A 24762-nucleotide genomic window follows, 5' to 3' on the forward strand; every position below is an offset into this window, starting at 1 on the left:
TAAAGGCCCTAGTAATTAGAAGTTGGTAGGCGGTGGCCGACTCGGTGGTGTGGCCGACTCGGTGGGGAAATACGTTAACTAAGACATGATGACTCAGCATACATAGTTAGCTGCCTCAGGCTACCAATCCCGGCAGGTGATGAACGCCGGAGCGGCCAGCTTCACGTCTCAAGGTAGCTTCATCTAACCTCAAAATTCCCCTCCGCCGCGCTTTTGGGATTTATTTGTCGGTAATATCATTTCCTACCATGGATGTGGCCTCCAGACATACATCGAGGCTGCTCCGGTCTCTCCCCCGCAGCTCCTATCGGTTACTCCATAATTCTCGCCTTCCTGCCTCCAGTCTCACAACCACGAACACCCTGAACCGCATTCAACGAAGAAATGTCTCCTCATCATCTCGAAAACTGGCACCCGAACAGTCTCTCCTGAACTTTGGAGGTGGTCCTGCGACGGGCGGCGTGCCCTCCTACTTTGCGAATCACTCCGCACTTCCCATGAACACCGTCGTCCGTTTCGTCCCCCAACAGACCGCGTGGATTGTAGAGCGCATGGGAAAGTTCCACCGCATCCTGGATCCCGGTCTTGCGATTCTGATTCCGTTCCTCGACCGCATCGCCTACGTGAAGAGCTTGAAGGAATCGGCCATCGAGATACCCAGCCAGAATGCTATTACGGCGGACAACGTGACACTGGAGCTTGACGGTGTGCTGTATACGAGGGTTTTCGATGCTTACAAGGCCAGGTGAGTTATTTATGTGGACTTCTGTTCATTTGACATTGTAAACGAGGATATGGGGGCTAACGAATGCCGGTTTACTTTCTTTCTAGCTACGGCGTCGAGGATGCCGAGTATGCCATCTCCCAGCTTGCGCAGACCACGATGCGTTCGGAAATCGGCCAGCTTACACTCGACCATGTGCTCAAGGAGCGTGCGACATTAAATACCAACATCACGCAAGCCATCAACGAGGCGGCCCAGGCCTGGGGCGTGGTCTGCCTGCGGTACGAGATCCGGGATATCCATGCCCCCGAGGGTGTGGTGGCTGCCATGCATCGCCAGGTGACGGCCGAGCGGTCGAAGCGCGCCGAGATTCTCGAGTCCGAAGGCCAGAGACAGAGTGCGATCAACATCGCCGAGGGTCGCAAGCAGTCCGTCATTCTAGCTTCGGAGGCCATGCGGGCCGAACAGATCAACCGTGCCGATGGTGAGGCCGAGGCTATTCTTCTGCGCGCGCAGGCCACCTCCCGCGGCGTCGAGACCGTGGCTCGGGCTATCGAAGCCGGCAAGGAGAATGCCCACGCAGCTGTCAGTCTCAGCGTGGCTGAGAAGTACGTGGACGCGTTCTCGAAATTGGCTAAGGAAGGTACTTCGGTGGTCGTCCCCGGTAATGTGGGTGACCTGGGTGGAATGATTGCGAACGCCATGGCTGTCTACGGCAATGTCACCGGCAGCCAGGCGAAGAGCATCGCGGCCAAGTCTCTGGGAGTGCAAGCACCAGGTTCGGTGGAGTCCTCATCCCGCAAGTCAGAGCATGATCAGACGCCCAACTCGGAACAGCAGACTGGCAAGGACGGTGTCGTTAGAGATGTGTTGCAGAGTTTCGACCAGACCACCCAGAGTCGGTGAACTGGAAAGTCTTGAGTGATCATCCGCAACTATTGATTTTCCCTTTCTATTTGATATCTACCTGGCCCTTCTCCCCTGTGAATTGTATTTTCTAATTCCCTACTCTTATGATTGCCTCTGGACGAGTATGAAACCACCTCCCTCCCACCTCGTGTATTCTTCGCCTGTTATTCTTGTCTGTCTTTGACTGCTAGACAATATCCCCAGCGCGTTGAAGTCAAAAGTATGCGATTGCAAAAGTTAGAAAAAAAAAGTAAAAAAAGGGGACTCGATATGGTCCATGTATGTACTATTGTTAGAGGGTGTTGCGGGCAGCTAATTTGGAGCGAGGACTGTTTCTATTACTTTGCATGTACCTGGTATGGGGCTAGGCTGTACAGTAGATCAACACGAATGAAGGCGACGCAGTGGAACGGTTTGGCCCTTGTAAATACTGGAAGGTAGAAGTGGATGTACTGTACATGCGGGCGGAGAAGGGCAGAAAGCTCGGACCCCGGAAGATCGCGACTTGAAGGGAATCGGGCGCGCCCTCCATCGGCCCTTTCTTGAACCATTCGCGTTTCTCCTCTCCTTCCCCGCTGCTCTTGACACCGTGCTTGGATCTCCCTGCAGACTCACTTTAGCTCCGTCAATCATCCATTTCTATTTCGAAGCTCTATCCGACCCCGAAATCAGCCTTGTGGTTCGATGAGCTGTCGACACGGTTGCGTTGCGATGTCCCCAGGAAGCTCTCCTTCGTCCACGTCAATTTACCAGTAATCGAACCCCCCAACACATTTACGCATAAAGGAAGCGTTCTCCGGTTCTAGCGAGGGAGTTACGAGATTGCGACGATGCATATTATCAAGCCAGTTTGGCTCACGCATGGAGGTACTTGGACCTTTTCTCCCCCCCGGTTTGCGAAGGAGGACTGGGGCCGAATACAACAGATATGCGAGCGGACTTGAGGAAACGAAACGTTGGCTAACACCCCCTCTTTCGATCTACAGGCGAGAGAAAAGATTTCGAAGTATACAGTTGCGATGTTTCGCCCGATGGAAGCCGACTCGTGACGGCCGCCGGAGGTCAGTTTCTACGTTTGCTCCTGCGGAGACAGACCCCTTTCCACTGCAGGGCTGGGGACGGGTGTATAGACTATGGGGACTGACTTGCGCATTCGCTTCTTGATACACAGATGGATATGTTCGAATTTGGTCCACGGAGGCGATCTGCAATACGGACGACCCCGAGGTCGCGAACAAGCCGAAACAACTGGCGTCGATGAGCAACCACTCCGGAACGATACACACCGTTAGATTTTCGCCGAATGGGAAATACTTGGCGTCGGGCGCCGACGATAAGATTGTTTGTATCTACGCTCTGGATGCGAATGCGCCTTCCCATGCTTCAACGTTCGGTAAGTGCGGAGAGGGGCTAAGGTTTTTTCCTGGGGAGGTGTGACGCGGAGCTGATGGTGGTTGGGATATCTTTTTAGGTTCGAACGAGGCACCGCCGGTAGAGAATTGGCGCACAACTCGCAGATTGATCGGGCATGACAACGACGTTCAGGACCTGGGATGGTCGTACGATTCTTCAATTCTGGTGTCTGTCGGCCTGGATTCTAAGGTGGTGGTCTGGTCAGGGCATACCTTCGAGAAGCTCAAGACTCTGTCGGTGCACCAGAGTCATGTCAAGGGCATCACCTTCGATCCGGCGAACAAATACTTCGCCACGGCTAGCGATGACCGTACCGTTCGCATCTTCCGATTTACCTCCCCGACGCCGAACTCGACGGCTCATGATCAGATGAACAATTTCGTCCTCGAAACCAGTATCCTGGACCCCTTTAATAATTCCCCCCTCACCGCCTATTTCCGTCGATGCTCGTGGTCTCCGGATGGTATGCATATCGCGGCCGCGAATGCCGTGAACGGACCCGTCAGCTCTGTGGCTATCATCAACCGTGGAACGTGGGACGGGGATATCAACCTGATCGGACATGAAGCTCCGGTGGAAGTGTGCGCGTTCTCTCCCCGACTGTATACACCGATCAACCAACAGACTGCCGACGGCCATGCGCCGCCCTCCGTCACAGTCATTGCCTGTGCCGGAGGCGATAAGTCCTTGAGCATCTGGATCACGAGTAACCCTCGACCACTGGTGGTCGCCCAAGAGCTAGCGGCCAAGTCCCTATCGGATTTGGCATGGAGCCCCGACGGTAAATGTCTCTACGCAACCGCCCTGGACGGAACGATCTTGGCGATACGGTTCGAAGACGGGGATCTTGGGTATCCCATGGAAATGGAGGAGAACGAGAAGTCGCTCACCAAATTCGGTACGAATCGGAGGGGTGCTGGCATTGCGGAGACTACGGATGGATTGCTACTGGAGGAAAAGAGTAAAGCCGGGGAGATCAAGGACGTCGAAGGGAGAATGGGCGCTTTGATGGGCGATGACCACGCGGCCTCAGGAAACGCCGTTAACGGGAAGTCGACCCCGTTGCCGTCGAATGGAGTCACCCCAGCCCGAGCTGCGTCGCCCCCTGCGGAAACCCCGAAGAACCAACCCAACGGCACCTCAGTGACCCCGGCCGCCCCCGAGGCGCCAAAGCCCGACCCATACCAGGCCAAGCTGGAAAGGCTGAAGCAACGTCCGACCTACACCAAGGACGGCAAGAAGCGCATTGCACCCCTTCTGGTGTCCGGTGCAGGGGCGGCCGAATCCTCGCTGCCCCAAGCACGGCTCATGGCGTCGGTCAGCAACCAAGTGAAGGCCGACACACCCCAGTCCATTGTGGATCTCTCCAAACCCTTCGACGGCCTACCAAAAGGGGGGCTGGCGTCGCTGCTGTTTGGCAACAAACGAAAACTTGCTCAATTAGAGGGGGACGACGACGGCCATGTGGAAAAGCGAGTCGCCGTGGCAAGCGCAAACGGCGCAACCCCGATTCTTGCCAACACGCCCGACGGTCTCCTCCCGGCACAACCACAACCCCCCTCCGTGGGACAGCAACCCACGCCCGACTTTATCCGCCCTGCGGTTGTCAACCCGTCCATGGCGATGAGTCAACTTCGAATGGCGGTTCCCAAGGTCCGTAGCCAGATCGTTCGGGCCATCGACTCGGCCGGGAAACCCACGGAGCCGCCGGGCACAGCGGCCGAATCCAGCAAGTCGCGGGTGGACGTGGTGTTCGAGGCGCGCAACCCGTCTCCTGCCAGCTTGACGGGCCGCGCTGTCGATCGAGAACCGGTGCGACTGACACTGTCGCGGGGTGAACAACCCGTCTGGCAGGACTTCCTCCCACGCCCGGTTCTGCTTGTGACGGGTAACCAGCACATGTGGGCTGCAGGTTGTGAAGACGGATCTATTTACATTTGGACTCCGGCCGGCCGCCGTCTCGTCAGCGCTCTGGTGCTGGAGGCGCAGCCGGTGATCCTGGAATGCAACGGGCCGTGGCTCCTGGCCATTTCCGCCGTCGGCATGTGCTACATCTGGAACGTGCAGCATCTCTCCTCGCCACACCCTCCCATCTCCTTGCAACCGGTGCTGGATGCGGCGGTGCACACGCTGGGGGCGCACCCGTCGGCGGCACCGGCGGTAACGAATGCCCGCGTGAACTCGGAGGGCCGGGTGGTGGTGGCGCTGTCGAATGGCGAAGGATACACCTACTCGCCGGCCATGTACACGTGGCAGCGCATCTCGGAGGCGTGGTGGGCAGTCGGCAGCCAGTACTGGAATACGACGGACGCGCCGGTGGGTAATCTGCAGTCGACGGATTCGCAGCAGGAGAGGGAAGCTAAGGCAACGGTGTCGGCGGGCATCATCCCGTTCTTGGAGCGCAACACGACCAACGAGACCTTGCTGCGCGGACGGGCGTACTTTCTCCAGCGGCTGATCAAGGTCCTGCTGTCGCGCGAGGGCTACGAGAGTTTCGAGTCCAGCGTGTCCATTGCGCACCTGGAGAACCGACTAGCGGCGGCGCTGTCCCTGGGCGCGAGGGAAGAGTTCCGGCTGTATCTGTCGATGTACGCTAAGCGCATCGGCGCGGAGGGACTCAAGGTGAAGGTGGAGGAGTTGTTGAAGGGACTCATCGGGGGACTGTTTGAAGAGGAGGAGGCTGGCAGCGGGAAACGACTGCAGGCGAATGAACAGGAGGACCGCAACTGGGGCGAGAGCTCGGAGACCCTCTGTGGCTGGCCACGAGAGGTGCTGCTGAAGGAGGTGATTCTGGCGCTGGGTAAGTTTGGCCCCTGGGATTTTGGAATTGGAGGACTCTCTCGCTGACTTGATGATAGGTAAACACCGAGACCTGCAACGGGTGACGGTGCCATATGCGAAGCTACTGGGGGTGGTGGAGAATGAGTCGGAGGCGGGCGAAGCGATGGAACCGTAAGAGGAGATGGGAGGGCGTTCTACGGAGTTTACGGGGGCAGGCAGGACATTGATTGCTTGTGATTCTACTGGATTTATCGTGCCGATGTATTATATTTTAGTGAGCAGTACCTATTCACCTACTATGTTATCATTCATAGTAGTTCACGATGGCCGATCAGGTGATGACCAGGGCTCAGTGGTCACGTGGGCGGTGAATAACAAGCCCACACGGGATTAGCGAGCGTCTCATCTTCTACAGAGTACCACTCTACTAAGTCCTAAGGTTCTCACTGTACACTACGAACATCTTGTAAAGTATTCTCAGCCCACGTCATTGGGCCAACCGCCACTCTGTCTCCCTCCCGCCCCTCCTCCGTCCTTCTTTTTCTTTCTCTTCCCCTCTTCCCTTCTTCTGCAGCTGGTCCTGCTTTGGCTTCGCGCTTTCACTCTCTGCCCCGCGTCGCTTGTCGTCTCCCCTCCTCTTCTCCGTCACTCTCCTCCCCCCTCTACTCCTTCTCCTGTCGTCGTTCCTACTCCAGCAAAAAGAAATCCAAGTCCAAAATGCCCCCCAAGAAGGCCGTCGTGCAAGAGAAGGTGCTCCTGGGCCGTCCGGGTAACAACTTGAAGAGTGGTATCGTATGTGAGCTATCTCCCCCCACCGCCCTCTCTTTTTTTAATTTTTTTTTTTTTTTTTTTTTTTGTTTCCCTTCTGGCATGGGTTGGTTACCCAGCCACCCAGCCTTAGCTCCCTTTTTTTTTTTTTTTTCCACTCTCCCCTATTTATTTCCACACAACTGAAAAATTTTCCTCTTTCCTTCTTCCTTCTCACCATCCATCGTGACCATGTAATTCTTGAGGTCACCGATTCAATTGCTTTGAATCATGTCATTAACCTTCCGTCCTGCTTAGGTTGGTCTGGCCAACGTCGGTAAATCGACTCTGTTCCAAGCCATCACCAAGTCGTCGCTGGGTAACCCGGCCAACTTCCCCTATGCCACCATCGATCCCGAAGAGGCGCGCGTCGTCGTCCCCGACGAGCGTTACGATTGGTTGTGCGAGCACTACAACCCCAAGTCGCGTGTCCCTGCCAACTTGACGGTTTACGATATCGCCGGTCTGACCCGCGGTGCCTCCACCGGTGCCGGTCTGGGTAACTCTTTCTTGTCGCACATCCGTGCCGTCGACGCTATCTTCCAGGTCGTCCGATGCTTCGATGACGCCGAGATTATCCACGTTGAGGGTGACGTCGACCCCATCCGGGATCTGACCATCATCAACGAGGAGCTGCGCATCAAGGATATCGAGTTCACCGAGAAGGCTCTGGAGGCCCTCGGCAAGCAGACGCGACGTGGTGGCCAGACTCTGGAGATGAAGAAGCTCCGTGAGGAGGAGGCTACCGTCGCCAAGGTGCTGGAGTTCTTGAAGGAGGGCAATGACGTCCGTAAGGGCGAGTGGGGTCCCAAGGAGGTATGCATCTGATTTTTTTTTTCTTCTTTTTCTCTTGTTACCACACCTTTTATGATGAATAAGAGCTATTGCTCGATAATCCCAGCTCGTCGAGTGGCCTCATTTTTTTTTAATTCCAACGTTCGAGGCCACATTGAGATAACGTCCCAACTGATATTTTTTGATCCATTATGTTTTGATCACTCATTATGCGAGTTTTACCATTGACTAACTTGGTATCTCAGGTCGAGGTCATCAACCCCCTCATGCTTCTCACTGCCAAGCCGGTTGTCTACCTGGTCAACCTGAGTGAGCGGGACTACATCCGCCAGAAGAACAAGTATCTTCCCAAGGTCTTTGAGTGGATCAAGGCCAACTCCCCGGGCGACCCTCTGATCCCCATCTCCGTGTCGTTCGAGGAGCGTCTGACTCGCTTCGAGAACGACGCCCAGGTCGAGGAGGAGTGCAAGCAGCTGAACACCAAGTCGTCGCTGCCCAAGGTCATCACTACCATGCGTCAGGTGTTGAACCTGGCCAGTTTCTTCACCACCGGTACCGACGAGGTGCGCCAGTGGACCATCCGTAAGGGTATTAAGGCTCCTGCCGCCGCGGGTGTCATTCACACCGACTTTGAGAAGACCTTCATCCAGGCTGTGGTGTACAACTACAGCACCCTGCGGGAGTACGGTGATGAAGGTGCCGTCAAGGCCGCCGGTAAGGTGATGACCAAGGGTAAGGACTACGTCGTGGAGGATGGCGACGTGCTCCTGATCAAGGCGGGTGCTGCTCGTGGTTAAATAGTATCATCATTCATAGTTACGATAAAAGAATGCATGACGTACGATCTACCAGTTTCAATCTTTGATTTCCGTATCTGTAATTCTGTATGCACTTTGAAGTAGACCTGAGGCTGCCAGTAAACACCGCAAATTGCCTTCCGCCTTTCACCCTCCGATTATGTCCGGCAGTATCTGCACACGTGACGCGGCAATCCTTTCCCCGCGTCGGCGCAACCCCTCGAGCTCTTGCCAGAAACTGATCTGATCTGCTCAGTTCAATCCAGATCCACCAGACAAAATGTTCAAGAAAGAGTAAGTCATTTTATGCCCAGAGCGAGGTCCAGTCTATAAGACCACACCCATGGCTCATCCAGCTTCACTCCGCGTACAACAATGTTTAAACAAAACCCGACAACCCGACCCAGAGACAGACGAGCATCATGAAAAAAAGCCAAGAGGGAGAAAGAATCCAGAACCAGAATGAGACCTCACTAACACGGACGAAATGATAGTATCCCCACGAGCCAGCGCTCGAAGGTCAAGTCGTCCGTGCAGCGCGGTCTGCGCCAACGGTTCGTCGAAGCGCACCCCGGGTTCGAACCGTTCATTGAAGAGATCCTGCCGAAGAAGGCGCAGTTGGATGCGGTCAAGCTGTATGTTTACCTTTCCTTCTTGTTATTGTGTTTTTTTTTTTTTTGTGTGTCTGGGGTATTCTCTGTTCGAGATCATGAGATCAAGAGATCGAGAGGGGTAGGGAGAGAGAGTATTCATTTACTCACTCATGCCACCTCCCCAACCCATCCCCTCATACCCACCACTTATACCAACATAACACAACCACACAACTAATTATGGACAATAGACCCGACAAATGCACCCTCTACACCATCGACTCGACCCCCCTCTTCTTCCAACCCCTCGACGGCCCTCCCCTCCCCCACCTCCGCCTCGTTCACGCGTATCCTTCCGCGCTTCCCACGGTGCAAATCGACCGCGGCGCCATCCGCTTCGTGCTCTCCGGCGCAGCCCTAATGGCCCCTGGCCTGACGTCCGCCGGCGGAAAACTGCCCGACGCCGAACACAAGCTGGAGAAGGGAGACGTGGTGGCCGTGATGGCAGAGGGGAAGGAGACGGCTTGTCTGGTGGGGGCGCTGTGCGTCGGCACCGAGGAGATCAAGAGTAAGGGGAAGGGGGTGGCGATTGATGAGGGACATTATTTGGGAGATGGGTTGTGGAAGTTGAGTTTGGATTAGATGCTGTTTGATTTCTGGGGGAGGTGTTGAGGGGGTGTGGGGGGTTAGGGATGATTGATGATATGAATTGTTTGAATTGATAATTGTTTGTTTTATGTATGGCATTTGTCATGATGATGATGATGGGATTGAATGAATTGAACCGTATAGATATTCTCTATAGTTTGCTTATAAAATGAGAAGCTGTAGGAAAGTACAGTATGAAGTACATAAGAAACCAGTAAAGCCAAGGTATAAACAGCAGCCAGTCGAGATCAATAAACCATCTATCTACCTATGTACACACCCCCTATTCCCCTGTCAAGGCAACTCCTCTTCTTTCGGACTTCGCCGCGGAGATATCGACGACGTCGGCGACAGCGACGACCACGACGGACTGATCGTCAACCCTCCCAACCCCAGTCCCTTGACGCTGCCCGTCCCGGCATACCCACCGGGATTGCGCAGACCTGCGCGCGAAACCGCCCGCCGCAGCATCTCGCCCGTGCCGTCCAACGCGATCAAGAACCGCGCCAGCTCGGCGCACAGCTCCCACTCGCTTTTCTGGGACGCCAGCGCCATCAGCCGCACCACGTAGTCCTCAATGGGCGCCTCGTGGCCCTCCTCGTCCTCGAAGGCCTGCAGAACCAGGAGATAGCCGACGGCCGTCTTGAGGGAGTTCAGTCGGAGGGCTTGTTCGAAGAGATCCCGCGGCGGGGGGAGGTAGGTGAAGAGCGTGCGCCAGGACCGGAGCTCGGTCTTGCGTGTGCATTGCACGACGATATCAAGGTAGACGCGGGCGGGGAGGGAGGCTTGGAGGAAGGAGATGACGGAAGGGAGGAGGGGCTCTTGTTTCAAGGACGGGTCGTCGACTTTGCTGTTGCGGCTTTCGTTGTCGACATCCTCGTCGAGGACGTGGTGGAGGAGGACTTCAAGAGCGTGTGGGAAGTAGGAGAGGTGCGAGAAGTGTTGGCAGAGCGACAGTGCGGCTGGCATGTCCCCATTGACCAGACAGTGCTGCAAGTGGTAGGGCAGGAATAGATGGCTCTGTTCATCGTCAGTCCTCCACTCCAGAAGAAAAAGATAGAAAAACTCACTCGGATGGCAAATTTTAGTACCGCAAAGGTAACGTCACGCCGTTGCATCATCTCGGATTCCACCCCCAAAACTATCCCCTTGTTCAACAATACCGACAGCGGGTAAAAGTCCAGTGGGATCTCGATCGCCTTGGGAACGTCTTCCCGGCGCAGGACATCTTGCACATCGCCCCAGGCCAGCAGATCTCTGCCGCAGAAGGTCCAGAGAGAGTCTCTCAGGGACAAATTGTGGTGGTACATGTTTAGTGTCATCTCAGCCGACGGACTGGACGGGAGAGACTCGTCCGTCGACGGCGCGAAGTTGAATGAGAACTGATCTCGCATCAAGATGTAGTATTCGACGTCGTGGGAAACCACTCTCATGTCATACTTCAAGTCCCCGGCGTCCGACGTCGATGGCTGGAGCAACACGAGGTTTCCATCGACTAAAAGAAGCACCGAGGCCTGTTTTACATCTTGCGATGGGTCGCCATTGCCTGCTAGAGTCAGAAAGAACGCCATTGACCCCATAATCCGGGCTGCACTTACGCAGTTGATCCTCTGGTAACACCCAGCTGATTGCGCGTACTCGAGTTGGGGCTCGCACAATGCCGTTAAAAGCGATCTGACCAACCGGGACCAACGAGATTCGAGAATTCACAGAAGAGATGATGTAGTGGTATAAGATGTTGTCGTAGGTATAAACAAGGATGGAGTCCTCGCCCGATGGCCCGATGAAAACCACCGGCGAGGGAAGATATTCTATGTGCAAAATCGACTGATTGTTCAAGGGCTGCTCCCGGGAATATAATCGCAGCTGCTGTAGTGTTAGACATGGTTTAACATCCAATGAACAACCAGCTTACCTCGTATGACCCGTCACTTTCAATGGCGGCGATCAAAATATGCCCATACCAGCACATGCCGCCCCGGACTGCAAAAGAGTTCTCGACTTTCGAGTCTTCGAACACTTTCCACCGTCCACTGTTCACGCTATAGTGAGCAAGGCCTCGCCGGCCAGCGACGGCGACATAACGTCCGTCCTGCGACACGACGCTGGACCGGATGGGCCACTGGGAATGAAGGTAGCTTTGTGGGTACTGAGCATGATGCCACAACGAGTCTTTGCCCGAGATGGTCATGAGGTCGGGCAGGTCATGGCCTCGATATAGGATGACCTCCGTTCCTGTCTGCAGAAGGCCTCTGGCGAGATTTGCCGAAGAAAAGCAGCCAGTCAGGGCGCTGCGAGCTGTTTCCAAGATCCACAGACGTCGGTCTTCCATCCCTGCCAATATAATGTCGGAGCCTCCGCCGATCCAACAACCATACGACGTCCCATTCAACCAATCCTCGGAGTTGGTTTTGGCGAGCTCCCGGTCTGCCGTAAAACTGTTGCCTCCGGGTTTCCCGAACACGCTCCATGTGGTCCACCCGCGATCGTAACCGGCAAACAGACAATATCCATCGGGCGAGTAGCACATGAAATTTAATTTCCCGGTAGTTACCGGCGAGGCGGGCAACTGGAGTTTGTGAGAAAGGGGTACATTCCCCAGGTAGTCTTTTGCCGTGTACACCAAGACCTCGCCGTTGGCGCAGTTCACCGTCAGCAGTGAAAACCGGGCATTCACGGCGACCTTGACGGCCTTCTCCCCATCATCCTTGGGGTTATGGAAGCAGTGTCCGTTGAAAAGCTTTTTGGGCGCCCCGGGCTCCTGCGCCCCGTTTAATGTGCGCTGGACCGCATATGCTTGTCCATCATTGGTGATCCATACCAGGAGGTTGATGGCACGATCATACACCATGTCCGCTATCGACGTCCGCTTGGACACACCCAGGATCCGGCTCAATAGCTCCGAGGTGGTCTGCGAGCCGCTGGCGTCCGGGGTCCATCGGATGCACTGGATTGCCGGCGGCTTCACAGTGGCCACGACAAGTTCATTATCCAGGGCAAGAGCCCGAACGATACCAGATTCAATCTTAATGGCCATCCTGAATCGCATACTGACATCTCGAACCCCATTGACATCCTCTGCGGACAGACGCGCGAGCTGTCTTTGAGTAGAGTGGTCGAAGTGTTGTTGATACACTCGGCTGTGAGGGTCCGTAGCAACCGTGTAGGTCAGAAGGTAGCCGTTCTGGGTCTGTACAACGATAATGGTGGAATCGGGATGCATCAGTAGGGCTACATTAGGACCGTAGGTCTCGAGCGACCAAGTGGACCGGGTGACGGCGGCGACGACGGCGGTAGGCTGATACTCGGTCAATATACATGCAGACACGCACTGCGCAACCAATACATACTCTCGTCTGCCACAAAGCAATCGATGTGTGGGTCATAGTCGCAAACATATGACCCGTGCGCGACACGCAGAGGCCGCCAATGGCTTCATTCGCCCATGCTGACTCCGTACCGGACGGTTTCTTGGGCTCATTGTCATTGAGGGATAGCGACTGCTCGACGGAGTTCTCCAGTCCTATAGACTCGTCGTCGTCGGAGACGGTGAATGGAATTCCAGGGCCATTGATCGCATAGACCCGCGGAACTCCATGGGGCCAGTACATGGCTTGATGCAGGTGCGGCAGTCACGGAGGAAAGCAAGCTCACACCGAGTCATCTTCGTAGGGGGCGGAGGGATTATTCTGTCGGGCGCGGGACAGATTCAATCCCAAACGTGCCGACCATATCCATCCAAAGCCTTCGATCTATCAAGAAGGGGAAGGGGAGGGGATGAGGGAGGATGCGTGACGATGTCGAGCTGGAAGAGCCTCGGGGGATCGGCGGCCATCACGTGCGGCAGGCAAACGGACCAAACAGGCCATCTTTCGCTTCCCCCGCAGTGAGTGAAATCCCCCGCGACTGGACGCTTTTCTTCTTTCTAGTTTCTACACTCGCCTCATTGCATCCCCTTTATCCTCTTCGATCTCAAAAATGGTAGGTTTATCAGATGCTGTGTCATTCCTTCCTCTTCCCCTGAACTGGATTCTGATCGCCCTGCTTATCTAGGCTCCTACCGAGTCCAAGAAGCGCCTCGCGCTCGCGATCATCGACTTCCTCGGTGCCAGCGTTAAGGACGGCACCCTGACGGCCGACGACGCCGAATCGATCGAAATCGCCCAGTCGTGTATCGCCGATACCTTCAAAGTTGATCCCTCCGATGAGGCCGCCGTGAAGGATGCCCTGGGTGGCCAGTCGCTTGCGAGCATCTACAGTGTTTATGAGAAGCTCCGCCAGAAGCCCTCCGGTGAATCCGCTGGCTCGGCCTCTCAGGAGAGCCAGAAGCCCCAGGCCGGAGCTCCCACGCCTGAATCCGACAAGCTGAAGTCGGAGGGAAATGCCGCGATGGCGCGCAAGGATTACAACGCCGCCATCGACTCCTACACCAAGGCCTTGGCTGTTGCCTCCGCCAACCCCATCTACCTCTCCAACCGCGCGGCCGCCTACTCTGCCTCCGGACAGCACGAGAAGGCCGCCGAGGATGCCGAGCTCGCGACCACCGTCGACCCCAAGTACTCCAAGGCTTGGAGCCGTCTGGGCCTTGCGCGATTCGACATGGCCGACTACAAGGGCGCCAAGGAGGCCTATGAGCAGGGTATCGAGGCGGAAGGAAACGGTGGCAGCGATGCCATGAAGCGTGGTCTCGAGACTACCAAGAGAAAGATCGAGGAGGCGAGCCGTGGTACTGAGCCTCCGGCTGATGCCGTTGACGACGCCCCCGGTGCCTCTCGCGGTGGTGCCGGCGGCATGCCCGATCTCTCTTCTCTGGCGAGCATGCTCGGTGGCGCTGGTGGCGGACAAGGTGGCGGTGCCGGTGGCATGCCTGACCTCAGCTCGATCATGAACAACCCCATGTTCTCTAGCATGGCCCAGAACCTGATGAGCAACCCGGACATGATGAACAACCTCATGAGCAACCCCCGGTTGAGGCAAATGGCTGAGAACTTTGGCCAAGGCGGTGGCATGCCCGATATGTCCCAGTTGATGAACGACCCCAACCTTGCCGATATGTAAGTTCACTACTTTGCTGGATCTTAGAGAGACTCGTGGCGGCTAACTCATATTCATAGGGCCAAGAATTTCATGGGAGGTGGAGGTGCCGGCCGTGGAGGCCAAGGCCAGTAAATGAAGAACCTTCTGTCTTTCAATGTTTCCATTTCCCCATCGCTCTCTTGAGAGCCTTTCTATCCTCGTTCGAAAAATTTCCTGCGTTGAACTTGCTTCTCTTGCCTATGCCTTGATACGCACTCGATGAAAACAATCGAGAAGTTAATAGAGATGACCACCATCGATTTCATGCCCTGACAGATGAAAAATTATCCCAGAACTTCTTCCAGCAAAATCCTCCATCTATTGCCCGGGAACTTTAAACCAGCTTATTTATGAGTGGAAAGAACTAGACTTGTAATGTAACTCTTGTAAATTTATAGTTTTCAACAACATTGATCAACAACATGCTGGACAAAGATCCAGATGCAAATTTAGGAGTGGAGCGTAGGTGAAAATCCAGAAACCCCAAACACCGACCACACCACAGGAAGCAAAAAACCAGGCGAAGAGAAGGGAAAAAAAAAATATTCAACGAAAATTAGTCATGGTTACTTCAGACATAAGAAATAAAGCGCCGCTTCCACCTGGTCTCTATTTAATAATCGGTATTGTACAGTCGGATGATATCAAAACATTCGAGAAGGGAGATAGATATAGAGGGGAAAAGAATTCATGAGAAAATTGCCGATAATCAAGACACGGGTCGAAATATAAGTAAGTCGTCGAAAAGGGAAAAAGCAAGATAAAAGAGTCCGGTAGCAGTTTTAGATATAATCACGGGCAGCCTTCTGCAACTCGATCAATCTCCATCCTCGGGTCTCGGGGTTGTTGACATCCTCGGGGATCCTGGTCAGGCCGATGGCGTAGGTCACCAGCTGGACCTTGTCTTCCATGCCGGCGGCGAGTTCCTGTGTTTTGACGTTGCGGTAGACATGAACCTCCTGCGTACGGCAAGTCACAACAAACACGGGAATGTCACCAGGGTCGAGCATGCGCGCGTGGGAGACGTCAACGCCACGGATGTCAAGAATACGACCGTCCGATTTGAGTCCGGCGGTGCTATACTGTTGCGCAAGAGCAGCATAAACATGGAACTGAGCGTCGGAGAGCCAAAGCTTCAGTGTCTCGGCGTCTCCCTTCACGTAGGCATCGAGCACCTCGGGGAGGATGTACTCGCGCATCTCTCTCAGGAAGGCCTCCATCTGGAAGTTGGGGTCCATCTCGCGGAATCTCTTGATAACCTGGGCGGTTTCATTCTCGGCGAAGAACCCGGCAACGCGGTCCGAAATACTGCGGGCGGTACTGATAAGAGGGTTCTCCGACTCGTTGTAGGTTTCTTTCAGAGTGAAAAGCTTCTGCATCATGGGGTTCGAGTCCTTGAAGTCGCGCCACGACTCCTTCCAGGCGGCATCCTTGTGGAGAGTGACATGCGTACCAGCGCTGAATAGACATTAGAAATCAGAAGATTCGTGTTTGTTTTCGGGGTGCAATGCTTACTTGGGGTCCTCAACCATGGGCTCAACGCGACGACCAGACTGGGCTTCAAGCGCTTCACGCCTCTGACGCTGCTTGCGTCGCTCCTCCTTCTCGATCCAGCCTCCATAGCGAGAGCTGCTGCCGTCATCAATAGCATCCTTCACGCTCTTATAAGCCTCGGTCTCTCGCACAGGTCGAGTGGCCTTTTCAAGTCCGGAACCAGTCGCGTTGACACCTTTCCTGATACCCTGAACAACGGGCGTGTTCCATGTCCACGCAGCACTCTTGCCAATAGCCTGGCCAGTGGTTTTGAATGCGGTCGAGGTTCGGGAGGAAGCAGCTCCCGAGGCAGCCTCGTAAGCGGCGCGAGCCCGCTTAATGTTTTCGCTCTCGGAAAACTCGTGAGCCGAGGAGGCCAGGGCCTTCGTCGACTCATTCCATTCCTTGGACGCCTTGAATTCCGTCTGCAGGGTCTCTCGGAACACCTGCCAAGGTGACTTGTCGCCATGAGGGGGCGGTGGAGGAGCCTCCTCCTTTCCTTCTTCCTTCTTTCCTTCTTCCTTCTCCTGATCCTTGGACTCCTCGTTCTTTTCCTGTTTTGTGTCGTCGGACTTGTTTCCCTTCTGCTGTTCTTGTTTCTGCTGCTGCTCCTGCCAGCGAGCAGTGGCGGCGTGAAATGACTTCGTGAGCGGAAGAGCAGCGTACGGGGAAAGGATTTGAGATGCAGGGCGTTCGGAGTTGATAAGAAGAGGAGATCTCGCAGCTGGCGACGTGGTATAAGAAGCGGACTGAATCATAGACCGCTGCAGGGCGACCGCAGTGCCATAGGTGGCTTTCAAGTTCGGCACTTGAGATCTCAAGGTGGCCGCCCGCGCGGTAGCCGACATCCTGGTAGCCGAGATCATGCTCTGTGGAGAGGAATGAGAGATTATGGATGAGAGAAAAAGGGAGATGAAATGAAGAAGAAGAAGAAGAAGAAGAAGAAGAAGAAGAAGAAGAAGAAGAAGAAGAGATTGAAGTCAGCAACTCCCCGGGGGGTAAAAGGGGGGCGTGATGGTGGATAAGCGGCGTGGGGAAGCAAAGAGAAGGAAGAAGAGGAAGCGATTTCGGCCGCGAGAGAAGTGAAGGACAAGGAAAAAGTTGAGATGCGCCAAGACCCGAAAATTCGGCCCTTTTCCGCCGCCTTTTGCCCCGACTTCTTCCCTTTCCCGATTTCTCTACGGTGCTGCGCCTGTTGCTGTCGTCAATCTATTAACCCAATCAATTAATTCAGGACCCCCCCCCCCCGTCTGTCCTTGATCAACGGCCCTGCTGGTCAGTTGCACTGTGTTATTGTCCCATCCCGTCCATCTCCGATCCACCAGCAGCCGCAAGAATGAACTCGACATTCGTGAACGCCGTGACGAGAGCCTTGCCGGCCATGAGCCGGCCATGCCAGCTTCAAGGCTCGCTAGCTCGATCCATGAGACCCTTCTCCACGACCCAGAAGACCCTTTCGGACCCCAGAGAGAGAACCCGACAGATGGAGAGGCAGATCTTGAATACATCCTCAGAGCCGAGCGCGACCGCAAATGATAATTCGCCGCTGAACGCGATCACTCGAATGATGGAGCAAGAGAAAATCCGTACCAACCAGAGCGTTACGCGCGATTACTCCCGGATGGCCGAGAGCTTGGAGGCCGACTTGATCAAGCAACCGTATTCCGACCGTTCTCCTCCGCACCACCTCCACGTCTATACGCATAAGCACAACACCATCCTGACCCTGACCCGTCCGAATGGTAACCCGATATTCTCGATCAGCTGTGGTCAGCTGGGTTTCCGCAAGAGCGGCCGCGGAGGATACGATTCGGCATATCAGTTGACGGCCCACGTGTTTGGTCAGATCCAGGAGCGAGGCCTTCTCCCCAGCATTAAGCGACTGGAGGTGATCTTCCGAGGATTCAGCCAGGGCCGCGAAGCCTTTACGAAGGTTTTGCTGGGTAACGAGGGGAAGAATATCCGAGGACTGGTGAGCAGCGTAACGGACGCGAGTCGCCTCAAGTTCGGTGGTACCAGGAGCCGGAAGGTCCGTCGTCTGTAATGCTGTTGGAAGGTGTTCTGTTTATTATTCTGTTTGTATTATACTAGCCATGCTATGGTCCATTTGAATCAATTCGCATAAATCATAAATCATAAAAGGGAATCTAGAACGAGGCCCGCCAACTGGCCGACCAAATCGGGTATAGCGCCAGGAGCTTCCAACTCCGCGAAAGTTGCCAGGCTGCATCGTTGCTCCTCTTCGCCCTCGACCGTAATCCGGACTGCGAATTCTCCGATCCTCCCTCTTCCGCGCTCTCTTGACTTCTGTTGCACTTTTAATTAGCGTTGTGATTCCAGATTCCACCCTCGACTGGTCTTTCCCACGCGTTCCTGTACCCGCAAACACATGCGCCGCAGCTGCTCCTCGCCCTCTGTCGATCGAGCAGCGCAAGCCCTGGTCGCAATCGATACAGACGGCTTGATGAGTACCAGAGCTCCCTCGTCGGGCCGTCGTCCAAGACCGTTTGGATGCACCCTCTAAACCCCTTCCTGCGTGCCTTCTTCCGCAGCACTGTTCCGGGGCAGTGCGTGCCGATCGAGAATCATGTACTTGTCCCCTTGCACACTATGTCATCATCCCCTCGGACCGCTGTTCCTGACCTACTATGCGCTCTCTAGGTTCTTCTGGTTCCGGTAACAGAATCCCTGATTGGTTCACGCGACCGCGAATCGTCCCTTCTCTATTCCGACCTCGTTGTTTCGGAGGAATTCCTCGCAAGCCATACTTTGCGAATACTCGCTTCCAATGGACCGGCCGGAGCCAAGGATGATTCCAATGTCCGTGATAGTAGGGGGAAGGCGAAGCAGGTGCCGACGGCGAACGGACGGACTGTGATCATCAAGGAAAGCTCGGTTTACAGCAACAAAGGTGGGGACGATCTGCTTTCCCCCTCCACTAGGTTCGACGTTTGTATGCTGAACTACTCTTCCAGGCTTCAAGTCTTTGACGCAAGCCCAGCTGCTGTCCGATGCGCTTTACTACACCCCGAGCACCGATTCCCAGCCATGGCTTATATACTATATCTCCCGACCCTTGATCGGGTCTTTCGACCCCGGAAAGATCATCTCTGCCGTCGTTCCGGGGACGCTTCCGACCAAGACTGTCATGGCGTCGGGATCCAAGTCAGGGGAGCCCACCTCGTCGCCGCCAAAGAAGGAGATCCGGAATTTTGGGGAGCTACTCTCGCATTTCCCCATGATCGCCAGACAAATGCAGCCCGGACTAGAGAGACTGTTCCGCGAATTTGGAAAGGAATTGGGAAAACCCCTGCCCCCTCCCCCGTCGCGCTCGCCTTCGATACCCGAGTTTGATGGGAAGCGAGGCCGGGGGGACACCCCGAATGATGAAGCCGCGTCAGTCAGAAGTGCATCAGTCAGAAGCGCATCAATCCGAAGTGCATCAATTAGAAGCTCATCATCTCGTTTCAGGGAAGGGCTTCCTTTTAACTCGGACGAGTATTTTGAAGACGACGAAGACCTTATGCGTCGCAGTTTGGAAACGGCTGTGACTGCGGCTATCGACCTGTTTCGGCTGGTGGACAAACAGCAACTCTCCTTCCTCGGCGCAACGACGGATCTAACCGGGCCACTGGTCGAGCGCTTGATTGAGCGCTATGTGGCTGAGCAGGTGCACGAATCGCTTCTCTTCCCTCGCTTATGTGCCTTCCGGCAGCCCGAAGATACAGAGCTGGACTTGCGGACCCGCCAGATGGACAACATCGATGTCTCCCAGGTTGGGATCACCGTCGAGGGCGGACGTGAAGGCAAGCGCGAGCTCCTGCAACGCCTAGGCAAGGCGGTAGAAGAATTCCGTAAAATGCTCGATGCGAAATGCCCTCATGATATGCTCACCATCTTGCTGGAGACAATCAAGATTCTTTCGTATCCTGGCAACTACGATAAAACAGATCCTCAGGCGTCCGAGAAGCAGCGTTCTCCCGTGACGGTGAATGCTGACATCTTGGTCTCTTTATTGCTTATCGTTGTTATCCGGTCTCAAGTCAAGCATTTGCAGGCACGGCTGTTATACATGCAGCATTTTATCTACGTCGACGATGTCGACAGTGGCGAAATGGGATACGCTCTAAGTACTCTTGAGGCGGTCCTCACGTACCTTGTAACTGATTCCGCAGGCCTGCGAAGGGCGAGCATCCGAAATAAACGCTTGTGGAATGCTACCAAAGGCGGGCGAATCACCGATATGAAGGCTATTCTGGAACCGGATGGCGACCACGAATCGATGGATGATATTCCCTACGAACCTGAGAGCAAGAGTGTCCTTTTCAAGACGGATGATGATGAGCAGCCAAGCCTTCCTCGAGCCCCTTTGGTCATTCCCAACGGATATACTGAAACCAACGGTGAATCTGCGATCCTGGATGATCCCCAAGACGCGCCGCCACTTTCGCACGTTTTCCCGTTCAAGACCTGGGAGACCACCTCCCCGAGAGAGATCAAACGTCCGGTCAAGAAGGTTTCTATGGACGTTCGTAGTTTGTCCGAATCCTCTGCGATATCGATGGCCTCGCGAACAACCACAATGGGATCCATCACGAGCACGATCGAAGGTGACAGTTCCATCGAGACCTTAACCAAAACGCAAGACCCTGCAGGGCACACGGTCCCCATGATGGCGGTGGAATGCTGCCAACCAGAGGCATTGAGATACTTGCTCTGTCTCGAAGAATACTACCCACTCGAGGATATACTTGTGGATACTAACATGGATGGGACAACCTTGTTGAATGCTGCCGTTCAGCTGGCTCACACCGAGATTGTCGACGTCTTGCTTAGTTACCTTTTCAGTGCAACTGATAAGGATACGGTTGTCTCCTACTTCCAGAAGTCTGACATTCATGGCCGCACCGTGGCCCACTATCTCTTTAGTACGCCGTCCGTCATGCGTCGATTAGAAGGGTTGCTCCCCTGGAGACAGCGCGACAAGCACGGGCAAACCCCGTTGTTCGCACTTTGTAGATCCTATGATCACCCGGACTACAAATCAATGGTTCATCAAGCATTGACAGCTGCTCAGAAGTCCCAGGAAGACGGAAAGCCTCTGCACCTTGATGATCATGTTGACTCGCGGGGCAACACCTTATTACACATTGTCAGCGACCCGGATATTACCATTCGCATCCTCCAGGAAAGCGACTGTGATCCAAATGCGACGAACGATAAGAAGTTTACCCCTTTGATGATGGCCAGCAAATACGGCAGGATTGATCAAGTACGGATCCTCTTTTTGGATCCGCGAGTGGACGTGCACCTCAAAGAGGCCCGGGGACTGACAGCGGTCGAACTTGCGAAAGACGATGAAGTCCGAAATCGAATTGACGACCTCATTCTCATCTCCAACTCTCCATCGACAACCAACGACCCATCTGGTCGAGTCACCACCGTCGTTCGTTCATTCTTCGTAGAGGATGCAACGGTGCGCTTTGTCCTCAAATCCGGCGCTCCCAGCCCATCTGCCAAAGCAGCTGAATCCCGACCTGGGTCTACCACGTACACCGTGACAACTTGCCGCAGGACGTTCTCTGACTTTGAGAATCTCGCCAAGTGGCTTTCCATCGAACATCCGGCCTCGTACATGCCCTCACTTTCCGACTTCCGCAGCCCTTTCCAAATACACTCCAAGCCGTCCCGCTCGGTTCTTCACGATATGCAAGAGAAACTTGATCGGTTCCTGAAGATTTTGCTATCCCATCCAACTTTCTCGACCCACGAAATGCTCTGGGAGTTTTTCCTCGTACCGGAGCTGCATCCAGAAATGATGGCCGACCGGTCCCGTCGCAAGGCGCAGGTTCTCTCCGAATCCATCGTCGACGACTTTGAGCCGATCACGAACGATGGCATGCGAGAAACGGAGCAGTTCGTCAGACATGCCCAGGACATGGTCCGCTCGGTGCACGCCAACACTCGCAGCCTCATCCGCCACGGACACGCGCTTCAAAACTCGGCTGCGGACGTGGCTGACGCCGTAACCCTCTGCTCGGCCACCATCTCAACCCTCAAGGAGCCCACCAACGCTCTCCCACAATCCCACGTCGACGCCTTCGCCCGCTACGCCTCGTACCTTTTGACCTCAACCTCCGACTCCTCCCCTCTCCTCCAGCTCCTCGCAGCTTTCACCTCCGTCGACAACACCACCGCCGCCATCCTCCACTCCCTCTCGCGTCCCATCTCCCTCATGTCCACCCTCGCCTCCGCCAACCGCTCCCTCGCCCGCTCTCGCTCCTCGCTCGTTTCCTCCTCTCTCCCTCGCAAATTCAACCTCAACTTCCCCGGCCTCGAAGAATCCCGCCAGAAATCCGCCCGCGACCTCGAGTCCAAGATCCAAGAATCCGAGTCCCAGATCGCCCACGTCTCCCGCGAAATCACGTGGAACAAGGACGTCGTCGTCAGCGAGCTAGCAGGCTGGACCTCCTGGCGCGAGAAAGTCGGCCGCGACGCCATCCGCACCTTTGTCAAGGCGACCATCGTCCGGGAGAAGGAACGGGGCAAGAGACTAGAACGATGTCTGAGGAATGTGCACGAGGCTAAATAAAGCTGCCTGAAAAGATTTGAGGTATCTTTTTCTCATGTTGTGTGTGGTACTATAGATAGATATTTCTTTTTTGCATTTTTCTTTCCTCGCTCTCTGTGTGCGTGTGTCCTTACATCATTCTTTTCATTTTTTTTTTAACTCTCTCCCTTATCGCGCTGTAGATGTACTCGCTCGCTTTTTGTATTCCTTGTCGCTTTCCATTGCCCGTTTCTTGCCCTTGTGTTCTATTCTACTGGTGTGGTGTCCTGTTGTAATGATGATATGAGAGCGAAATAAGATCACATATAATGAGGAAGTTGGATTTCTCAGTTATCTCCTTGCTTTACGGATAAAGACAGACGCCCGTAAGTAGGCTATCTGCTACTATGATTACCTAGACCAAGGCACTATGAATTCAAAGCTGTAAGGATCTATCTACCCTTTCTGAAAATACAAAGAAGTAAAACACCAGCTGAGATAGTATCCTGATCCAGCAGAGAAGGTGATATCGGCTCGGTCTAGGAGACAAAGAGAAGAGCTCTAAAACAATAGAGAAAAAAGAACAAAAAAAGTATACAAGAGCCTGAATGGAAATGCATCACTGATGCTAGCGTATCTCTCTCATCTTAAGCTCTTGCCTTTCAACAACATCATTCTCAAATGGATAGCTGCTCTCGTCAAAGAGTTCATTGTGTATTCTCGAGTACACAAGCCAACGCAGGCCACAGTATTTCAAGGGCGATAAATAGGCGAGGTAGTTTTCTTGATCGAAGGCAGTCGAAATAGCGAGCTTGGGTCCGTTGCCAGCTTGATGAGACTTCTTCTGGCCTCGCTTCGAGATTTGGGAATGAAGGATGGTCTCTCAGGGATGAGGTCCGGTGGCTGCGTGACTGGAGTTGCCTTCAACGAAGTGACGTGTTTCAAGGGAGGAGGCACGACGACTATAGGCTTGGGGATGGAGCCAGAACGCCCACGAACGGTTAATGGTTTGTTAGGTTGCACCTCAGATACGGGTTGAGCTAGGTCGACGATGCCGGCCGAGCTCATCAGCGTTGTTTGAACCGGTGTTGCTGGTGGCTGCTGTTGCTGTGGTTCCTGTGGTTTGCCAACAGAATCGAAGGTGCGTGATGAATCATTCTTTCCTGCGCGATAAACGCGAGTGATCTTATCGCCATCCTGCTCAACAAGATACTCTTGACCGGAGGCGTCCTTGCTAAACATGACCGATTCCCGACTGAATTTGTGCTCGAGTCCCCCATTCTCAGCGCTGTCGTTCAAATAGTAGACACGGTACCTAGAGCCAGCATAGTCTTTCTGTTCGCTTTTATGACGCTTCCAACTTCTGCGGACTTTCTGAATAAGAAGGATGACCAACGTGGTGACGGCTATGACCGTCACGACGGAAATGACAATGGCGACAGCGATGGAGTTCTTCTCATAGCTCCAATGCGGGACCAAGGAGATGTGAGTCTTTGTCTGCGTCGGGGATGGCTTGTTGGCAGTGGTCGTGTTGCTAGCTGTCACTTTGACAGTCTGGTTAAGGGCTGAGGTCGGTGTTGGAGGAGCTCGAATCGCAAGGCGATGAAGACTGTGTCCAGGAACATGGATTCTGTTTAATATGCTTTCACGAATGACAACATCATTAGACTTCCATTCCTCCATCCGCCAGAGTAGTGGTGCTCGGGATGTTTGCCCCATCGTCGACACTATTGCAACGGCAAGATTCCGTCGAGCTGCAAAAAGTATAAGATGTAGATAATTGACATATGCCGGGCCACAGATCGAGCTCCAGTAGCAATATTAGCAATGCAGTAGTGTATGCTGGTTAAGGAACGAATCTGGAGAGGGCATCTCAGGCAATGATTTGCTTCTAGCCTGGGGAACTCATTGTTGTGGTGGCTTGAGGGCCATCCATTGCTTTCGAGGCAGCTGCCCCCGAGAAGTGATCCTCCCTAACGCTACTTCCTGCTTTGACAAAAGGTCGGTAATGATATCAGGGCCACCCCTAGGTATAACTTCAAACTAACATCATCTCACTGACACCTGTGTTGCAGTTTGTACTAATTTTCCGCAGGTGTAGATTATACCTCGAACACGGACTTAGTTATCTTTGTC

The 24762-nt window shown here is 54.3% G+C and overlaps 7 protein-coding genes across 7 annotated transcripts; 4 read left to right on the top strand and 3 right to left on the bottom strand.

Annotated features, from left to right (window-relative positions):
* Positions 1-248: 248 nt before the first annotated feature.
* On the top strand, positions 249-8226 carry hir1 (putative histone transcription regulator Hir1; the record flags this gene model as incomplete). The annotated part of the gene is made up of 9 exons (XM_053099627.1): positions 249-745; positions 832-1622; positions 2620-2694; positions 2805-3026; positions 3105-5846; positions 5905-5998; positions 6523-6619; positions 6893-7450; positions 7675-8226. 9 exons carry the CDS (start codon positions 249-251, stop codon positions 8224-8226), a joined length of 5628 nt encoding a protein of 1875 aa, XP_052956535.1.
* Positions 8227-8506: 280 nt separating this feature from the next.
* On the top strand, positions 8507-9461 carry KD926_006629 (translation machinery-associated protein 20; the record flags this gene model as incomplete). Its single annotated transcript, XM_053099628.1, has 3 exons — positions 8507-8520; positions 8721-8861; positions 9071-9461. The coding sequence occupies 3 exons, from the start codon at positions 8507-8509 to the stop codon at positions 9459-9461; spliced, it is 546 nt and encodes a 181-aa protein (XP_052956536.1).
* A 300-nt stretch (positions 9462-9761) lies between these two features.
* Positions 9762-13078, bottom strand: KD926_006630 (RIC1 family protein; the record flags this gene model as incomplete). Its single annotated transcript, XM_053099629.1, has 5 exons — positions 9762-10487; positions 10538-11013; positions 11066-11336; positions 11383-12765; positions 12818-13078. The coding sequence occupies 5 exons, from the start codon at positions 13076-13078 to the stop codon at positions 9762-9764; spliced, it is 3117 nt and encodes a 1038-aa protein (XP_052956537.1).
* Positions 13079-13445: 367 nt separating this feature from the next.
* On the top strand, positions 13446-14636 carry KD926_006631 (putative Hsc70 cochaperone (SGT); the record flags this gene model as incomplete). The annotated part of the gene is made up of 3 exons (XM_053099631.1): positions 13446-13448; positions 13521-14521; positions 14582-14636. 3 exons carry the CDS (start codon positions 13446-13448, stop codon positions 14634-14636), a joined length of 1059 nt encoding a protein of 352 aa, XP_052956538.1.
* A 689-nt stretch (positions 14637-15325) lies between these two features.
* On the bottom strand, positions 15326-16942 carry tim44 (protein translocase subunit TIM44; the record flags this gene model as incomplete). The annotated part of the gene is made up of 2 exons (XM_053099632.1): positions 15326-16001; positions 16059-16942. The coding sequence occupies 2 exons, from the start codon at positions 16940-16942 to the stop codon at positions 15326-15328; spliced, it is 1560 nt and encodes a 519-aa protein (XP_052956539.1).
* Positions 16943-17412: 470 nt separating this feature from the next.
* On the top strand, positions 17413-22668 carry KD926_006633 (putative VPS9 domain protein; the record flags this gene model as incomplete). The annotated part of the gene is made up of 4 exons (XM_053099633.1): positions 17413-18105; positions 18417-18665; positions 18738-18987; positions 19052-22668. The coding sequence occupies 4 exons, from the start codon at positions 17413-17415 to the stop codon at positions 22666-22668; spliced, it is 4809 nt and encodes a 1602-aa protein (XP_052956540.1).
* A 711-nt stretch (positions 22669-23379) lies between these two features.
* Positions 23380-24345, bottom strand: KD926_006634 (uncharacterized protein; the record flags this gene model as incomplete). Its single annotated transcript, XM_053099634.1, has 1 exon — positions 23380-24345. The coding sequence occupies one exon, from the start codon at positions 24343-24345 to the stop codon at positions 23380-23382; it is 966 nt and encodes a 321-aa protein (XP_052956541.1).
* Between the last annotated feature and the right edge of the window lie 417 nt (positions 24346-24762).

Source organism: Aspergillus affinis (genome assembly GCF_023601865.1).
Source record: "Aspergillus affinis strain CMG 70 chromosome Unknown NODE_36_length_285616_cov_85_140891, whole genome shotgun sequence".
Lineage (NCBI taxonomy): Eukaryota > Fungi > Ascomycota > Eurotiomycetes > Eurotiales > Aspergillaceae > Aspergillus > Aspergillus affinis.